This window comes from Vulpes lagopus, chromosome 8, assembly GCF_018345385.1.
Source record: "Vulpes lagopus strain Blue_001 chromosome 8, ASM1834538v1, whole genome shotgun sequence".
NCBI classification, from domain to species: domain Eukaryota; kingdom Metazoa; phylum Chordata; class Mammalia; order Carnivora; family Canidae; genus Vulpes; species Vulpes lagopus.
The window spans coordinates 103,759,246-103,777,569 of NC_054831.1; the positions used below are offsets into that span (position 1 = coordinate 103,759,246).

The 18,324-nt window shown below is 39.0% G+C and overlaps 1 protein-coding gene and 1 non-coding gene across 10 annotated transcripts in view; one reads left to right on the top strand and one right to left on the bottom strand.

Moving 5' to 3' along the window:
- Window positions 1-18,324, top strand: part of CDK7 (cyclin dependent kinase 7) — a 38,739-nt gene that overhangs the window by 8,464 nt on the left and 11,951 nt on the right. For 8 of the 9 annotated variants that reach the window (XR_005989400.1, XM_041766134.1, XM_041766136.1 and 5 more), the window contains 5 exons: window positions 610-678; window positions 2,859-2,969; window positions 3,916-4,034; window positions 7,566-7,665; window positions 17,688-17,774. Coding sequence is in view for 8 of the 9 variants with exons in the window: in XM_041766134.1 (XP_041622068.1) it covers window positions 610-678; window positions 2,859-2,969; window positions 3,916-4,034; window positions 7,566-7,665; window positions 17,688-17,774 (486 nt within the window). In the remaining variant the exon portion in view is untranslated. The remainder of the gene's footprint in view (window positions 1-609; window positions 679-2,858; window positions 2,970-3,915; window positions 4,035-7,565; window positions 7,666-17,687; window positions 17,775-18,324) is intronic. The other variant, XM_041766141.1, reaches the window with a different exon arrangement.
- On the bottom strand, window positions 16,978-17,084 carry LOC121498281. The gene has a single exon (XR_005989678.1). It is a non-coding gene; the product is annotated as a U6 spliceosomal RNA (small nuclear RNA).

Here is an 18,324-nt window from a genome sequence, read left to right on the forward strand (position 1 = left end):
TTTTTAAAAATAGTAAAGTTGAGGCCTGCCTACGTGGCTTAATCGATTTGGTTTCTGACTTTGGCTTAGGTCATGATCTCCAACTCCCGGGATCTCCTGGGATCAAGCCTGGAGTCTGGCTCTCTGCTCAGCAGGGACTCTGCTTGTCCCTCTGCCTCTGCCCTTCCCCTTGCTGTGCTCTCTGTCTCTTAAATATTCTTCTTCTTCTTCTTCTTTTTTTTTTTTTAAGATTTTATTTATTTATTCATGAGAGACACGGAGAGAGAGGCAGAAACACAGGCAGAGGGAGAAGCAGGTTCCATGCAGGGAGCCCCTTGTGGGATTCATGGAACTTCAGGATCATGCCCTGAGCTGAAGGCAGACGCTCAACCGCTGAGCCACCCAGGCGTCCCTCTCTTAAATCTTAAAAAAAAAATAGTTTTACACCTCAAGTTACTAATTCCTAGCAAGAAAAAGGATAAATGTCAAATTTAATAAAATCAGATTTAACAGAGTATTATCAGCAGTCTTCATGCTTGTTTAAATTTTTAAAAATTAGTTGGTACAATATTTTCAAGTACTTTATAGAAAATCACATTATTTATTTATTTTTTGAATTTTGCTTTGCAGCTCCTTGATGCTTTTGGGCATAAATCTAATATTAGCCTTGTCTTTGATTTTATGGAAACTGATCTAGAGGTAAGATTAAGATTCCTAAGAGATTTTTTTTCTCTTTTTTATCAAAAGAGAACCTGTTTATTTCCTACTTTCGAAGGTACTGTTATTCAAAGGAATATTTAATTTTGTTGGAATGTGAACGTACTCCTAAGTAAAGGATCTTCTGAATCATTTAGCCGTATTCCCAGTGTTAGATACAGAGATTTGGATTTCAAAACATTTCTATCTACCAAGCTCCCTCTACCTTCTTGACATTATTTTTAGAGAAATGAGTATTAGGCCCTTGAGAATTTAGAGTTTCTTTTCCATATTATCACAGAATATCATCCTTTTGAAAGCCAAGTTTTTTGTTTTGTTTTTTTGAGAAAATGAGATCTTAGGCTTTTCCTTAATACTAATTAAGGAATCTCGAAAACTGACAACAACTGGAATTCTCATACACCGCTGGTGAGCATGCAGAATGGTACAGCCAATTTGGAAAATAGTTTGGCAGTTTCTTAAACAGTGAAATACACTGCTAAAGAATGATCTAGCAATATGACTGCTAGGTATTTAAGAGAAATAAAATATGTCTACCCAGAAATTAATTGGTACACAGATGTTCAGTTTTATTCATTATTGCCCAAACTTGAAACAATCCAAATATCTTTCATCTAGTGAATATAGAAACAAACTGTGGTACATCTTTAAAATGGAATACTGTTTGGGGATAAAAAGAAATAAATTGCTCATATATATATAACAGTAGAGAGGAATCTCATCACATAAATTGTGCTAAATGAAAGAACTCAGGCTCAGTCCAGTCTGTGTATTATATGATTCCATTTATTTGATGTTCTGGAAAAGGCAAGAACTAAAGAAACAGAAATCAGGTCAGTGGTGGTCAGAGTTGGGAGTAGAGGGAAGTATTGGGCATAGAGGGGCCTGGGGCGATTGGGGTATGGGTGAGAGTTAAAAGAACTCTATCTTGATTATGGTAATGGTTACACAACTGGATGTCTTTGTTAAAACTCATGGAACTGTGCACTAGAAAGGGCATATTTTGCCTAAATCTGATTTTTTTTTTTAGAAATGGGGTTCTCTTAATTTTTCTGTTACTTCATTATTAGTATATGGAAATGCAACAGATTTCTATGTATTGATTTGTGTCCTGCAACGTTACTGAATTCATTTATCAATTCTAGTAGTTTTTTGGTGGAGTCTTTAAGGTTTCTTATGTATAGTATCATGTCATCTGCAAATACCAAAAGTTTACTTCTTGCCAATTTGGATACCTTTTATCTAAATATTTCCTTTTTTTTTTTTTTTAAAGATTTTATTTATTTATTCATGAGAGACGCAGAGACACAAGGCAGAGGGAGAAGCAGGCTTCATGCAGGGAGTCCGATATGGGGCTCGATCCCGGGACTCCAGGATCATGCCCTAGGTCGAAGGCAGGTGCTAAATCACTGAGCCATTCGGACTGCCCCTCTAAATAGGATTTCTAAAAAAAGAAAATGATAACTTCTAGCTAACATATAAGTTTAGGAGTAAACTGGCTTTTCTTTTCTTCTTCTTCTTTTTTTTTTTTAATAAACTGGCTTTAAGCACAGTTCTCAATGCATGAGAACTCAGTTGTGCACTTTAACTCAGCTCTATTTTCTTTATCTTCCTTCATGGGCCTAATTTCTCAATATAGTGGCTTATATCCTTAGAGTTTAATAATCTGTAAGGAAAGAAGGTGCTTTGTTCCCTTGATTCTAGAAGTATTTGGCCTGTTTGATTAGCTTGGATCACATGTCCATCTCTAAAGCAGTCTTCTAGACAGCAGGCTTGAGTATGGTGGTTGGCTATACCTGGGTCATGTATCTGCCTCTAGAGGCCACAGGTAGTGGTCAGTCCTGTTTTAAACAGATGGTTTCCCAAAGGAATGTTGAATGCTATTATCAGAAGGGCTGTACATCCTGGGGCAAGCGAAACAACAGATGTTCACCATGTTAATGCGTTTTAAACAATGAAGTAGAAGAGAAAAAGCCCCAGCAGATACTTTCCCTAACTGGAAAATTCCGTATCTGGAAATTCTGACACTGCTTCCTAAGGAGAGTTAGGCAGTGTTTCTTCAGATTCTCCCATATGATGGATAAATTCATTATATGTCTGTGTGTGATTTTATATGATGTAATTTAATTGGAATAATTGTATTTTATATACTGGATTTACAGGTTATAATAAAGGATAATAGTCTTGTGCTGACCCCATCACACATCAAAGCCTACATGTTGATGACTCTTCAAGGGTTGGAATATTTACATCAACACTGGATTCTACATAGGGTAAGGTTTTTAACCAATTATGATTGATTTTTTACATTTTAGTCAAGTTTTATGTAACCAGTTATTACATAAATATTTGGTCTAAATACTTATATTATTAAAAATAAAGCCGGACCATTTTATCCCGTCTTCCTCTGGGTGTTCCCTTCAGTTATTCCACCAGGTGGTGCTAATGAGGACTGTAAAATACTATGTAAAATTTAGAAATGCAAGAGGCCCAGTTCTTCATTTTTTCCATAGATGAATAGCTAATTTGCTGTGTCACCTAACCAAGGTTATAGTTTTTTCAAGGTCAGTAGCTGATAACCAACAGAGTATTAGAATCTAGGTTTTTTGGCTTTAAGTCCAGTATTCTTTATGCTATACTGTTGTGACAGGAAAAAAAAATACAGTGAGAGACTGGGCTAAATTATACATTCCAAAAATATTTTTAGAACAGCAATATTTCAGTAACTCTAAAATTCTGTGAAGTAATGAAATAAAGTTTCTGAAATGGTTGAGTCAGTATTAGAAATATTTAGCTATTGAAACAAGGCTGACACTCTGTATAGATAGATATTTTTAGGCGCTCTATTTAGATAAATAGCTAAGAATATATAATTTATAGTCAGTAATTCTCGTACCTTAAACTTGGAATCCCTTTCAGGTTATTGCTAATATCTTTTTAGTATAGATTTTGAGGAATATGTTCCTCATTCTCTCTAAATGCATAATATTTTTATTTACTGAAGTTGATGTGTATTACTGTTACTAAATTAATAGCGGCAATTATTTATTGAATTCCTCGTTGTCATAGTAGGCTCGTTACAAAAGACACTAAATTTAATCCTCACAACAACCCTGTGAAGTAGGTAAACCCAAGGTCTCACTAAGTAATAAATGGTATATGGTATATGGTATTCTCTCCCTCCTGCTTACTTGTTTATTTAAAACCTCCATGATACAGGATCTAAAACCAAACAACTTGTTGCTAGATGAAAATGGTGTTCTAAAACTGGCAGATTTTGGCCTGGCCAAATCATTTGGGAGCCCCAATAGAGCTTATACACATCAGGTTGTAACCAGGTAAGAATCACTTAAAAAACTGAGAGTTTATATTTTGCAGGATTAGTTTTTGTTTTTTTTATTTTATTTTTATTTTTATTTTTTTTTTAGTTTTTGTTTTTTTAAAGTAAGCCCTAACATGGGGCTGAACTCAGGACCCTGAGATTTAGAGTCACATGCTCTACTCACTGAGCCAGTCAGGTGCCCCTATTGTATAGATATGAATCCCAAATGAGCATCATTTGGCTTCTCTGAAATATCCCAGTAGAGTTAGGAATTGTTGGTGGTGTTTTACTAAAAATATGACTATGTTATGTTTATTTAACCACAATGAAATAATTACAGGCATTTTTTCAGATGGAGTTGAACTAACTCAATTTTCAGGCATTTGTCTAATAACTTTTGGGACTAATTTATACTACTTCTACAGTTTAGTTAGGTAAGTTGGAACTATAGTGGCTATTCTTTTACATATTCACCTGATTTGGGAGACCTGTGTTTATTTTATAGGTCAGTCACTGATTTATTTCATTTTTTTTTTTTTTTAAATTTTTAATTTTTATTTACTTATGATAGTCACAGAGAGAGAGAGAGGCAGAGACACAGGCGGAGGGAGAAGCAGGCTCCATGCACCGGGAGCCCGATATGGGATTCGATCCCGGGTCTCCAGGATCGCGCCCTGGGCCAAAGGCAGGCGCCAAACCGCTGCGCCACCCAGGGATCCCTATTTCATGTTTTATTTCACTCTGTGTGAATGAAAATGGTCTAAATAGAGCAACCCTGTCGGGACCTCTCTCACCCCTGAGAACTTTTTCTGTATCCTCATTTAATAAAACTGTTACTGCTTTATTAAAAAAGAAGAAGAAGAAGAAAGAAAATTTTCTGAATAAAGCAGTGCATTGATATTTGGGTTTATCTTATTATTTCTACTTACGTTTTCTTTTATACTTTTTATGTATAAAAAATTAAAAAAATCACATGAAATAGATATGGACAGTAGGTTTTATAATTCTAGTCAGAATGTATTTTTTTTTTTTTTAAATTTTTTTTTTTTTTTATTTATGATAGTCACAGAGAGAGAGAGAGAGGCAGAGACACAGGCGGAGGGAGAAGCAGGCTCCATGCACCGGGAGCCCGATATGGGATTCGATCCCGGGTCTCCAGGATCGCGCCCTGGGCCAAAGGCAGGCGCCAAACCGCTGCGCCACCCAGGGATCCCGAATGTATTTTTTTTTTAAAGATTTTATTTATTTATTCATGAGAGATACACAGAGAGAGGCAGAGACATAAGCAGAGGGAGAAGCAGGCTCTGTGCAGGAAGCCCAAAGAGGGACCCAGTCCCCAGAACCCAGGATCATGCTCTGGGCCAAAGGCATGTAGGCCTCAACCACTGTGCCACCCAGGCATCCCCAAATGTCATTTATTTATTTCCAAGATTCTTTAAGGATCTGAGAAGATCTTTAAATATTCTGTTCTTTTTAATTACTTTGTCACCGGGGGCACCTAAGTGGCTCAGTCAGTTAAGTGTCTGATTCTTGATTTTGGCTCAGGTTGAGAGCTTAGGGTTGTGAGATCAAGCCCTGAGACCTGCTTTGGGCTCTATTCTCAGTGGGTAGACTGCTTAGGAGTCTCTCTCTCCCTCTGCCCTACCCCTTGAGGTCCCCCCCCTCTCTCTCTCTCTGCCCCTCTCCCTACTTGTGCATGCATGCATGTGTGCAAGCTTGCTGTCTCTCAAAAATAAATAAGTAAATCTCTCAAAAAAAAGATAAATAACTTGGCACTTTCAAAATAGATCTCATTGGGTGTCAATCACCTGAGCCTTAAGTAAGAAGTAAAGGATATAAGTGGTTATTGATGTACTTGCTGGAGAGATACAGCACATTATTTAGGAACTCTTGGAACTGAAGAAAATGGACCCACATATAAGTATTGTATACCAGTGCTTTATTTATTTTTTTCTTTTTTTAAAAGATTTTATTTATTTATTCATGAGAGAGAACAGAGAGAGAGAGGCAGAGTCACAGGCAGAGGGAGAAGCAGGCTCCATGCAGGGAGCCCAATGTGGGACTCGATCTCGGGTCTCCAGGATCATGCCCTGGGCCAAAGGCGCCGCTAAACCGCTAAGCCACCCCGGGCTGCCCTACCAGTGCTTTTCATATACCAGTTTCTGGTATATATATATATATTTTTTTTTTTATTTTTTTAATTTTTATTTATTTATGATAGTCACAGAGAGAGAGGGAGAGAGGCAGAGACACAGGCGGAGGGAGAAACAGGCTCCATGCACCGGGAGCCTGACGTGGGATTCGATCCCGGGTCTCCAGGATCGCGCCCTGGGCCAAAGGCAGGCGCCAAACCGCTGCGCCACCCAGGGATCCCTATATATATATATATATATGCTAGTAATAGGTCAAGTTAAAACTAAGACTGAAAATTGTTAAATTATGATTTGGACATCATTAATCACCTTGACAAGAGCAATTTTGGTGGAGTAGTAGGATTAAAGCCTAATTGAAAGTATTTTTTGTTCTTGTTTAAATTTAATTTTAATTTAAAAAATTTTTATCTTAAATAGACTTGCCACCCAATGTGGGGCTCGAACGCATGATGCCAAGATCAAGAGTCACATGCTCTATCAACTGAGCCAGCCACCCGCTGAAAGAGTTTAAAAAGATAATAGTAATTGGAGACAGTAAAAACAGGCAGCTTTTCAGAATAACCAGAGAATGTAGAGATAGCTGCTAGAGGAAGTTGGGCCTAAAGAAGTTTTTGTTTGCTACTTTAATTTTTTGGTTTATTTTTTAAGACTGAAGAAATAATGGTATGTTTGTACGTTAGTGGGAAAAGTCTAGTGAAGAAGCGAATTTCAGTATCTTTGGAAATAGGCAAGAGAGCATGGTACCTAGTGCCCCAAGTTGACATACTGGCATTACAACAGTCCAGGACAGTTCATCTGTAGTTACAGATGAGAAGGCAGATGGTATAAATACAAATGACCATAGGTGAGTCCATGGAATTGTTTTTAATTTTTCTTTCTTTCTATTACTTGGATTCTTTTTAGTAAAGCTGGAAATAAGGTCATTGGCTTAGAGGATGAATGGTGTTGTGAGTTTTTGGAGGAAGTAGGCATTAATCATCAAGGAATGGGAGAGTAAATGGACCAAGGATGTGTTTAATTTCTAGTATGGAATTGCTTGGTTTTATAGCTAGTTTATCTTGAGTTAATCTATCCCTAAAAGTGAAGTTGATCAGTAGGATGATGTTTTGCTTAGGAATTTTCTACAAGAAACACTTCAATAATTCCATTTTAAAATTACAGTTTTTTTGGGTGCCTAGGTGGCTGAGTCAGTTAAAGTGTCTGCCTTTGGCTCAGGTCATGATGCCAGGGTCCTGGGTTCAAGTCCCACATTGGACCCATGCTCTGTGGGGAGCCTTCTCCCTCTGCCTGCCACTCCTCCTGCTTGTGTTTTCTCTGTCAAATAAGTAAATAAAATCTTTTAAAAAAAAAATAAAAGTAAACATAAAATTACAATGTTGCTTTTTGTTCTTCAGATGGTATCGGGCCCCTGAGTTACTCTTTGGAGCTAGAATGTATGGTGTAGGTGTCGACATGTGGGCTGTTGGCTGTATATTAGCAGAGTTGCTTCTAAGGGTAAGTCTAGGACTGATGTATGTACTACAGTATTGTAATAGGTATTTGTGTAACTTGTGTAAGATTATCTTCCCATAGATAATTCTCAGAGAGGAGCACTGTTTTTCCAATAAAAAGCCAACAATAGATCAGTTTAAAAAAAAAAAAAATAAAGCTACCTCGGGGCACCTGGGTGGCTCAATTGGTTAAGTATCTGCCTTTGGCTCAGGTCATGATCCCAGGATCCTGGGATTGAGCCCTGCACTGGGCTCCCTGCTCAGCAGAGAGCCTGCTTCTCCCTCATCTGCTCTCCTTACTTGTGTGCGTGCTCTTTCTCTGTTGCTTGTGCGCGCGCGCTCTCTCACTCACTCTGTCAAATAAATTTTAAAAATATTAAAAAAAAAAAAAAAGCCACCTCCTCCATTGCAACTTTATTGGTTAATGTTAATGTGAAATGTGAAGATCTCTCATTTAGGACAGTAAAGATTTTATTATAGATCATTTCTGTAATCTGAAATATAACTATAATAAAACTCATCAGACTTACTAGCCATTGGCATTGTTGATTAAATCATTGTTAAAGTGGGGCACCTGGGTGGTTCAGTGGTTGAGCGTCTACCTTTGGCTCAGATCTTGATCCTGGGGTCCTGGGATTGAGTCCTGCATCAGGATCCCTGCAGGACTTCTCCCTCAGTGCTTCTCCCTCTGCCTGTATCTCTACCTCTCTCTGTGTGTCTCTCATGAATAAATTTAAAAAATGAAAAAAAAATCATTGTTAAAATTATGAGGAATTTGACAGGCAGCTCTAATTTTATTTTTTTTTAATTTATTTTTTAAATGTTTCCTGTTTTAAACTGTTCCTGTTTTAACAGGAAATGCTCTCCACACAATTCTGAGTCTGTGGTGAGATCTTGCCATCCAAACAGATAATAATTGAACGCAGCTTAGTTCAAAAGGTTTGCTTTTTATCAGCATTCAACCTTTTTTAAAGTGTTATTTTTCCTTCATAAATATTTTATAGCTTGAAAGACTACTTAAACTAGAAAACAGGAACAACAATAAATAAGCCAATATGAAACCAAAGTATTCAGTATAGTTTGAATCATTTTGGAAGCAAATTGATCTACATTCTTAACATCCTCTGGATTGTTAAATGAAAAGGAATACACAAATACTTATACTGGTGGATTGCATAAATCTGGTACTGTGTCCTTAAATAGCACAAATATACGTTTCAATTTATGATCTTTTTACATCCTTTTTCTTAAACATACTTAGAGGCAATGACTAACAGAAAATCTAAACTTGGGTATTGGGGATCCCTGGGTGGCTCAGTGGTTTAGCGCCTGCTTTTGGCCCAGGGTGTGAACCTGAGTTCCCGGGATCGAGTCCCACGTTGGGCTCCTTGTGTGGAGCCTGCTTCTCCCTCTGCCTATGTCTCTGCCTCCTCTCTCTCTCTCTCTCTCTCTCTCTCTCATGAATAAATAAATAAAATCTTTAAAAAAGGGCAGCCCCGGTGGCGCAGCGGTTTAGCGCCACCTGCAGCCCGGGGTTGGTTCCTGGGGACCCTGATCGAGTCCCACATCAGGCTCCCTGCATGGAGCCTGCTTCTCCCTCTGCCTCTCTCTCTCTCTCTCTCTCTCTCTCTCTCTCTCTCTCTCTCTGTGTGTGTGTGTGTGTCTATCAATAAATAATTTATATTAAAAAAAATCTTTAAAAAAATAATAAACTTGGGTATTATCTACTGAGCAACTGCCTTATATCTGGTCTACACAATTTTTTTTTAAAAGACTTTATTTATTTATTCATGAGAATACACAGAGAGGAGAGAGAGAGAGGCAGAGACACAGGCAAAGGGAGAAGCAGACTCCATGCAGGGAGCCCGACGTGGGACTCGATCCCAGGTCTCCAGGATCATGCCTTGAGCTGTAGGCAGCACTAAACTGCTGAGCCACCGGGGCTGCCCTGGTCTACACAATTTTAAAGATACCATTTTAGTTTGTAAACAAGAAGTCTATAGTTTAGGGAGGACAATTTATGCCTTAGAGTAAGGTCACCTGGGCATCTTTCAGACCCGTAGTAGAGCCTTCTTTAGAGATAATATGGTGATACAAAAGTTTGATCAACCAACATGTGCCTGCCTGCCTTTTATTTCATTTAAATGATCAGGATGCAGAACTAATGGCTTGACATATGGTTGATCTTCAGCACGCTGTCATTCCAGTACTTGATTTTGGCTGTATCAGCTCAGACTGCAGTTTCCATTATTTGGTTTGGCATAGGCTCCTTGATACACAAGGTGCTAGAGGCTAAAGTGTTCCAGTTATTTAAAAACTATATTGTTAAAAAATAAATAAATAGGGCAGCCCCGGTGGAGCAGCGGTTTAGCGCCGCCTGCAGCCCAGGGCGTGATCTGGAGACCCTGGATCGAGTCCCACGTCAGGCTCTCTGCATGGAGCCTGCTTCTCCCTCTGCCTGTGTCTCTGCCTCTCTCTCTCTCTCTGCATCTCTGTGAATAAATAAATAAAATCTTAAATAAAAATAAAAAAAAATAAATTGTTGTTATTGCCTATCGCATTAAAAAATTACTGATTTTCTAATATTTGCTTTATGATTCCTGGCTCCCTATAAAGACATGAAAAAGAAAAAATAAATTTCTATAATATCAAAATTTTTTAAAGAGATGAATCTGAACACAAAAAGATTTTATGAATGGAGTCAAATTGAAAAGAACCAGAGAGAAGTTCCTCTCGGTTTCCTTACTCATGGTACCCTTAAATTCAGTGTCTCTCTTCCTTTTAGGATTAATTTGATTCTTTTTCCTAAAACTAAAAAGATTTCATTCACACACTTAGTCACAGTTGTGTGTTGGTAAAATTTTGGTATCCTCTAGGAAGTTGTTGAAGAACAGTAAAAAAATAAACACAGGCTCTTTCTTTGGTAATGCTTCTGTTTGCAATAATATGTGGATATGTTGAACTTGAACATGATTCACTTATGTTAACTAAATATGGATGACACACTAGTCCAAATTCCATATTTAGCAAATGAAAATCAATAAGACTATTAGTTGTTACGAATGAGATTATGGGGGACGTCTGGGTGGCTCAGTGGTTGGGCATTTGCCTTTGGTTCAGGGTGTGATCCCAGAGTTCTGGGATCGAATCCTGCCTTGGGCTTCCTACAGGGAGCTTGCTTCTCCCTCTGCCCGTATCTCAGCCTCTCTCTGTGTCTCTCATGAATAAATAGATAAAATCCTTTAAAAAAATGAGATTATGGAAGAGCCCCCATTTGAACTTAAATATGTTATACAGATTATTAAATTTAACCATTCACATTACTAAATGAAAATTAAAAGTAGTTATTCATTACTAGAAAAAAAAAGTTTATCTTGGGTTACATACTATATCTAGTACTTGCTGAGACATGCAGTGGATTTCTTCATTAATATTGCTTTGGTGTGGGCAGCCTTGGTGGCCCAGTGGTTTAGCACTGCTTTTAGCCCATGGTGTGATCCTGGAGACTCAGGATCGAGTCCCATGTTGGGCTCCCTGCATGTAGCCTGCTTCTCCCTCTGCCTGTGTCTCTGCCCTTCTCTCTCTCTCTCTCTCTCTCTCTCTCTCATAAATAAATAAATAAGTAAATAAATACTTAGTGAACTTAAAACTAATTTAAAAATATTGCTTTGGTGCTTAATAGAGGGAAGACATTTTCAAAATAAAGTGATAATTGTATCTTAAAGATTTCAAGGTGGCAGGGCAAGCATCATCCCCCATAAATTATCTCTAAAAAGATAATTTAGAGATGGCTCAGCTTTGAGCACCTGCTTCAGCTCAGGGCATGATTCTGGGATCCCGCATCTAGTCCCACACTGGGCTCCTTGCAGGGAGCCTGCTTCTCCCTCTGCTGTGTCTCTGTCTCTGTGTGTGTGTGTGTGTGTCTCATGAGTAAATGGATAAAATCTTAAAAAATATATATATATATGTATATATATTTATATATATATATATAAATATGCCATCTTTGAAACTAGGAGATGCCCAAAATACTATGCCAGCAGATGTAAAACCAGAAATTAAGAAGGCTAAAATTTTACAGAAAAAGATGCCAACTAGAGGCAGTTGTGGCTTGGCACACAGAATCCTGAAGGTGCTCAGTTATTGAGAAGCACCTATGATCACTGATCACTGATAATGATAATGAAGTATAGGTCTAAAAACTTGGTCGAAAAAAAATTTTTATGGGCAATTAATACCAGGATCCCCCTACACAGCCAGGTCCCTTCCCTTTTTCCACCTTTATTGCCATCTGACTTATCCCTCTTCTAGAGATAGGTTTATTCCCTAAAGAAATTGAAACACAAATCTCCACGCATCACCGTCTTAGACACAGTGGAGAATGTGAGTAAAAACATGCAGATTATATGAAAGTCTGTATGCTGAACTGTGAAACTTTCAATTTAGTTCCCTGCCCAGCTCCCAGAACCCTTTAGCCTCGTAATACTCTGTAGTAACTCTTTAACGCAGACCAAAGAGTAGAGGATCCATTACTGGAAGAACTGAATGACCCCGAGAATAGATCCACAAATAATTGGCATTAAACTCCTCACCCGGTCTTTCTAGAGAAGGCCTGTGAGCTGTAATCGACTTTTTTAGTACCTTACACTTGAGTATGAACAGTTAGTGATTACCACATAGTTATCAAGGATTTCCAAATATTTAATGAGTGCTTCCATCCTGTTGGAATTACCAGGTAATCAGCAAGGATCATTAGATATTTGATGAAAGCATCCCACGTCAAAGACTAACTTAAAAAGAAACTTGGGAAAAATAGCAGAAGAAAATTAACTTTCCACCCCTGCCACATCTTCAGAGAACTAAGAGAGTATACTGCACCTGTAAAACAAGAACAGGATGCTCTATTACTAAAGGATCAAAGAATAAAAGATACTGAAGAATTTTCACATAGGATAACTAAAAGAAAATGAAAACTGGGGAAAGTATTCTTTTATCAGATAGGACCAAAAACTAAAACTAGCTGATTGATCCAGGATTGATCATAGAATATAACAAAAAACAGAAGAAAATGTAGGACAAGAAATTCACAGGAAAATAGCCCAGCATTGATGGATGTAAATTGACTCAAAGTGCAAAAAGACCCATCCCAATACATCTTGAGAAATTTCAGAGAACCAGAGTTTAAGAAAAATATTTCATTTCCACAGAGAGAAAAAAGAGAAGTTACATAGAAACCATAATGAAGGTTTAAAGAAGAGAATGGCATCAGGCTTCCCAAAAGCAGCACTGAAATCTGGAAGGCAGTAGAATGCATTTTGAAGGAAATAATTTCCAACCTAGAATTGCATGCCCATTTGTATTTTCAGTTAGCTCTGAGAATAAATAGAATTTATTACACTAAAAATTTTACACCTTCCTTTCTTAGGAATTTCTTGGAAGCTGTGCTCTATTACATGAGAGTAAATCAAGAGAAAGGTGTGGGATTTAGAGAACATAAGATTCAACACAAAAAGGGGATGAATAGAATTCCACACCTGCACCAGCTGTGCAACAGGCTAGAGAGCAACTAGTCAAGATTGAAGCAGGAGGGACGAGAGCTTTAGCAGGGGAGTCTTAGGGGAAAAATGATCCTCAGTGTGCCTACCAACCAGCTGCAGCAGTTTTTAACACATGACGAGCTTTATTTTATAATTCTCTCACACCACATTTTTTTTTCTGCCACAAATTCCAGACATGCCATCTTATTCATATTGCTATTTCTCTAAAAGATAATAATTTTTTATAATTATAATACCATTATCCTCTGAAGAAAAGCAAGTATATAAATCAATATCAAGTCTATGTTCAGATTTCCCACTTTTTATCAGAAATGTGTTTTATAGTTGGTTTATTTTTGTAAACTTATTTGTAGAAATCCAAGTTCACACATTAAGCAGCTCATTATAATCATGGGGTGCCTGGCTGGCGTGGTCTGAGGAGTGTGTGACTTTTATTTATTTTTTTAAAGTTTATCTCTTTTAGAGTGAATAGGAGGGACAGGGGAAGAGAGAAAGAGAATCTCAAATAGACTCCACTGAGTGCAGAGCTTGATACAGGGCTTGGTATCATGAACCTGAGATCACAACCTGAGCTGAAACCACGAGTGGGACACCTAAACTACTGCAGCGCCCAGGCACCCCAGAGTGTGTGACTCTTGATCTCAGGGTCATGTGTTTGAGCACCATGGTGGGTGTAGAGATTACTTAAATATTTGGAAAAAAATTTTTTTTGTACATCATACCAAAACACCCATTTTTTTTTTTAAGATTTTATTTATTCATGAAAGAGAGAGAGAGAGAGAGAGAGGCAGAGGGAGAAGCAGGCTCCCTACAGGAAGCCCGATGTGGGACTCGATCCCAGGACCCTGGGGTTATGACATGAGCCGAAGGCAGATGCTCAACCAGTGATCCACCCAGGCGTTCCCCAAACACCCATCCTTAAAATCTGATTAAATTGCTAGCTTGCCCGGGAAAGTAAGGTTATAATGATGAGTGTCCCATTCTTCAGATCTTACAGTATAATTTATATTAGTAGTCTGCAAAGTAGGAGATAATCTTTTGCAGTATGAGAAGGAAATGTTAGGATGCCTAAAGATATTCATGCAGTGTAACTTAGTGTAACTTCAGGTTTCTTTTTTTTGGATGTACATTTCATATACATAAATGGTCCAGTATTTTTTTTTTTTTTTTTTATTTTTTATTTTTTTTATTTATGATAGTCACAGAGAGAGAGAGAGAGAGGCAGAGACACAGGCGGAGGGAGAAGCAGGCTCCATGCACCGGGAGCCCGATATGGGACTCGATCCCGGGTCTCCAGGATCGCGCCCTGGGCCAAAGGCAGGCGCCAAACCACTGCGCCACCCAGGGATCCCGGTCCAGTATTATATATAGGGATTGTATTAAGTCTGGATCCAGTCAGAAAATAGAAACCATACATTGAAGAGAGGAAATTTTTTTTAAATTTTTATTTACTTTTTAAAAGATTTTATTTATTTATTCAGGAGAGACAGAGAGAGAGAGAGAAAGGCAGAGCACAGGCAGAGGGAGAAGCAGGCTCCATGCAGGGAGCCCAATGTGGGACTCGATCCCGGGTCTCCAGGATCAGGCCCTGGGCTGACGGTGGCTCTAAATCGCTGAGCCACCCGGGCTGCCCAAGAGAGAAGTTTAATAAAAAGAAATAGAAGTGATTGCAATAATGAAGGATTGACTAATAAAAAGTAAAAGAGAGTGGTTCCTGGGTGGTGCACGTCTGGCTCTTGGTTTCTGCATAGGCCATGATCTTTGGGTTGTGAGATCGAGCCCCCCATTGGGCTCTGTGCTTGGTGCAGCATCTGCTTAAGACCCCTCTGCCCCTCCCCTGCATACTGTTTATCTGTCGCTCTCTCAGTCTTTAAAAAAAAGAGAATTTTAATACAGGAATAGACAGAAGGAGCAGCCAACCTAAGACTGAGACAGCACCTACGGCAGAGGACTCTGGGACTGAGAGCTATTCTTTGAAGAAATAACAGCGTGGCTTGCTGGATGACAGAAAAGTTCCTGTAGAGCTGTGTTGGCAGATTGTGTTGAAAATCTGTCCTCTTGCATGCAGAGGAAAGCTCATCCGGGGCCGGGGGTTTCTGGAGGCACTCTTGTGTACAACCATCTGTAGAGGGAAGCTGCTTGGTGCATTGGGCGCTGAAAGAACTGCCCACAGGTGCGGGAACCTGTTGCTAGAGGAGCTGAGAGTGGCTCCAGGAGCCGGCTAGTTGAGCCAGCTGGACCCAGGAAGCAAAAGTCTTCTCCTGTAGTGTTTCTCCAGCAGCTTCTGTTGACAGAGCTTCAGCTGGCAAAAGAAAAACATTTAAAGCCCCAAATGTGTTTTCTCATAAAAGGCAAGAAGGGTGAGATTGGAAAAAACTGATACCTGGCAGGGCTAAATGCTTTTTAGGCAGGGGTTGTTGGGGGTGGGTGGGAGGGGTCCACAGTAATAGAAATTTTGGAGACCTCGTACTTAATCTCATCTTCTCATTGAGTTTATAAACTTTTTTTCAAGGCCTCTAATAGTGTGAAAGGCCTCTTATTCACAGTGTAAACTCTTTTTTACCCTCCTATTATTTACACAGATGTTTGAGAATGAAGTGGAAAATGATATCTGTGTGTAGCAAGGATTTTTATTTTATTTATTTATTTATATATTTTTAATTTTTTTTTTTTTTTTTTTTATGATAGTCACAGAGAGAGAGAGAGGCAGAGACACAGGCAGAGGGAGAAGCAGGCTCCATGCACCAGGAGCCCGATGTGGGATTTCGATCCCGGGTCTCCAGGATCGCGCCCTGGGCCAAAGGCAGGTGCTAAACCACTGCGCCACCCAGGAATCCCCTATAGCAAGGATTTTAATTATTAGCCTTTAATTTTTAGCTTGCGGTCACTTAGCCTTTTAAAATTTGCCATCCTACCTCTTCAAAGAAATAGAACGCCAAGATATTACTTAAATAAGATTTCTATTTATTTTTTTATTTTTTTATTTTTTTATTTTTATGATAGTCACAGAGAGAGAGAGAGAGAGAGAGGCAGAGACACAGGCGGAGGGAGAAGCAGGCTCCATGCACCGGGAGCCCGGCGTGGGATTCAATCCTGGGTCTCCAGGATTGCGCCCTGGGCCAAAGGGAGGCGCCAAACCGCTGCGCCACCCAGGGATCCCCGTTAAATAAGATTTCTAATATAGTGTTCTGCCTTCTAGCCTTTGCTCCTGTACTTCAACTAGAATAGTCTTCCTCCACCTTACACATTGCCTCTGGCTAACTCTTCTTCATCTTTCAATTTTCACTGCTGTTCCCCTAGGAAGCCTTCCTTGACCTGTCTGGAGTACGTTAGATGCTGTTCTGTGTGTGCTAGGACCCTGTGCTCTCAGTGAAAACGTCTGGTAAATGTCCCTTTTATGGTATTACCAGCATTCTCACATCCACCCTTGGGGAGAGCCAGGATGGTCTTGTTACCTTCTTTTTTTTTTTTTTTTTTTTTTTAAAGCTCATGAAAGTCATTTAATTTCTTTGTGAAAAATAAGACATCAAAGAACAGATTACAGAAATGATGAGGTGGAAGGCTGAACCTATTTTAGCTGTTCTCCGGGGGCACAGGGGTGCTGGATGTGATTTTCATCTGTCATCCGCCTCCCTGAGCCCCAGCAGGCCTGAGCTTGTATGAAATGGAACCATTTCCTTGGGTCTGCCCGGCTGAGGGGTTCCCTCCCCTAGGTGCCTGACTCTCCCCCCTCACCACCCTCCGGTTCCACATGGCATAAAAACATGGAACGCTTCGCGAATTTGTGTGTCATCCTTGCCCAGGGGCCATGCTAATCTCTTTTGTATTGTTCCAATTTTAATATATGTGCTGCCGAAGTGAGCACATTTTTTTTTTTTTGTAAATGTGCTCCACGCCCAGCGTGGAGCCCAATGTGGTGCTTAAACTCTCCACCCTGAGCTCAAGACCTGAGCTGAGATCAAGATACTCAAGCGACTGAACCATCCAAGTGCCCCTTTCTTGTTCCCTTCTTTAAATGCTTAGGGTTTAATTAATTAGCACAGTGCCTATTACCTGGTGTTTTTTTTTGTTTGTTTGTTGTTTTGTTTTGTTTTTTAACGGTTTTCCTTACTTATTCATAAGAGACACAGAGAGAGGCAGAGACACAGGCTGAGGGAGAAGCAGGCTCCCTGTAGGGAGCCTGACGTGGGACTTGATCCTGGATCCCGGGGTCACGCCCTGAGCCAAAGGCAGAGGCTCAACCACTGAGGCATCCCTGCCTGGTGTTTACTAACGATTTGAGGAGTGAATAAAATGGGAAGCATGGTGCTCTTTATTTGGTTAGTAGTGGTAGGAGCTAATGCCACATCTAGTATGCTTCAGAGTACATTTTGATTTTTGTTAGTTTAGTTTTTTTGTTAAATTTATAATACTACTTGTATAACTATTACATACTACATTGAAATAACTGCATCTTACTCTGTTTCAGGTTCCTTTTTTGCCAGGAGATTCAGACCTTGATCAACTAACAAGAATATTTGAAACTTTGGGCACACCAACTGAGGAACAGTGGCCTGTAAGCCTTCATGTTCTTTGAAAGTTAGTTAGGATTTTGTATGTTTCTGTCATGTAGGTATTAGTATTACTTAAATGTATTCTTTGTCTTAATTTACTAGTAATATATTTTCTGAAAAATTTATATCAAGTAGAAAGTTAAAACTGGTATACTGTCCAGCCTCCTTTGTAATGTTGCCTTTTCTCTATCCCAGTAATTCCCATTCCAGGGTTAATCACTGTCAGTTTGCTGAAAAGTCTTGCAGTGAGGATACGTACACAAACCACATACACAGAGAGTTGCATCTTTTGTCTTTTCTTTAATAAAAATGGGACCATACCATATAATTTTTTTGCACCCAACTTGCTCTTTTTACTTAGTATTTATTACTGATTTTTTTAAACAGCCTCATGATACTTCATTTGATGGGTATTTGGTGTTTGATTATCAACATCTTGGTGGATTTAGAGTATATTTCTAGAATTTTCACTAACAATTAACATGTCTCAGTACTATAAATATATTTAACCCATTACATTGTCTACAAAAAAAGAAATCTTAAATCTTGGTT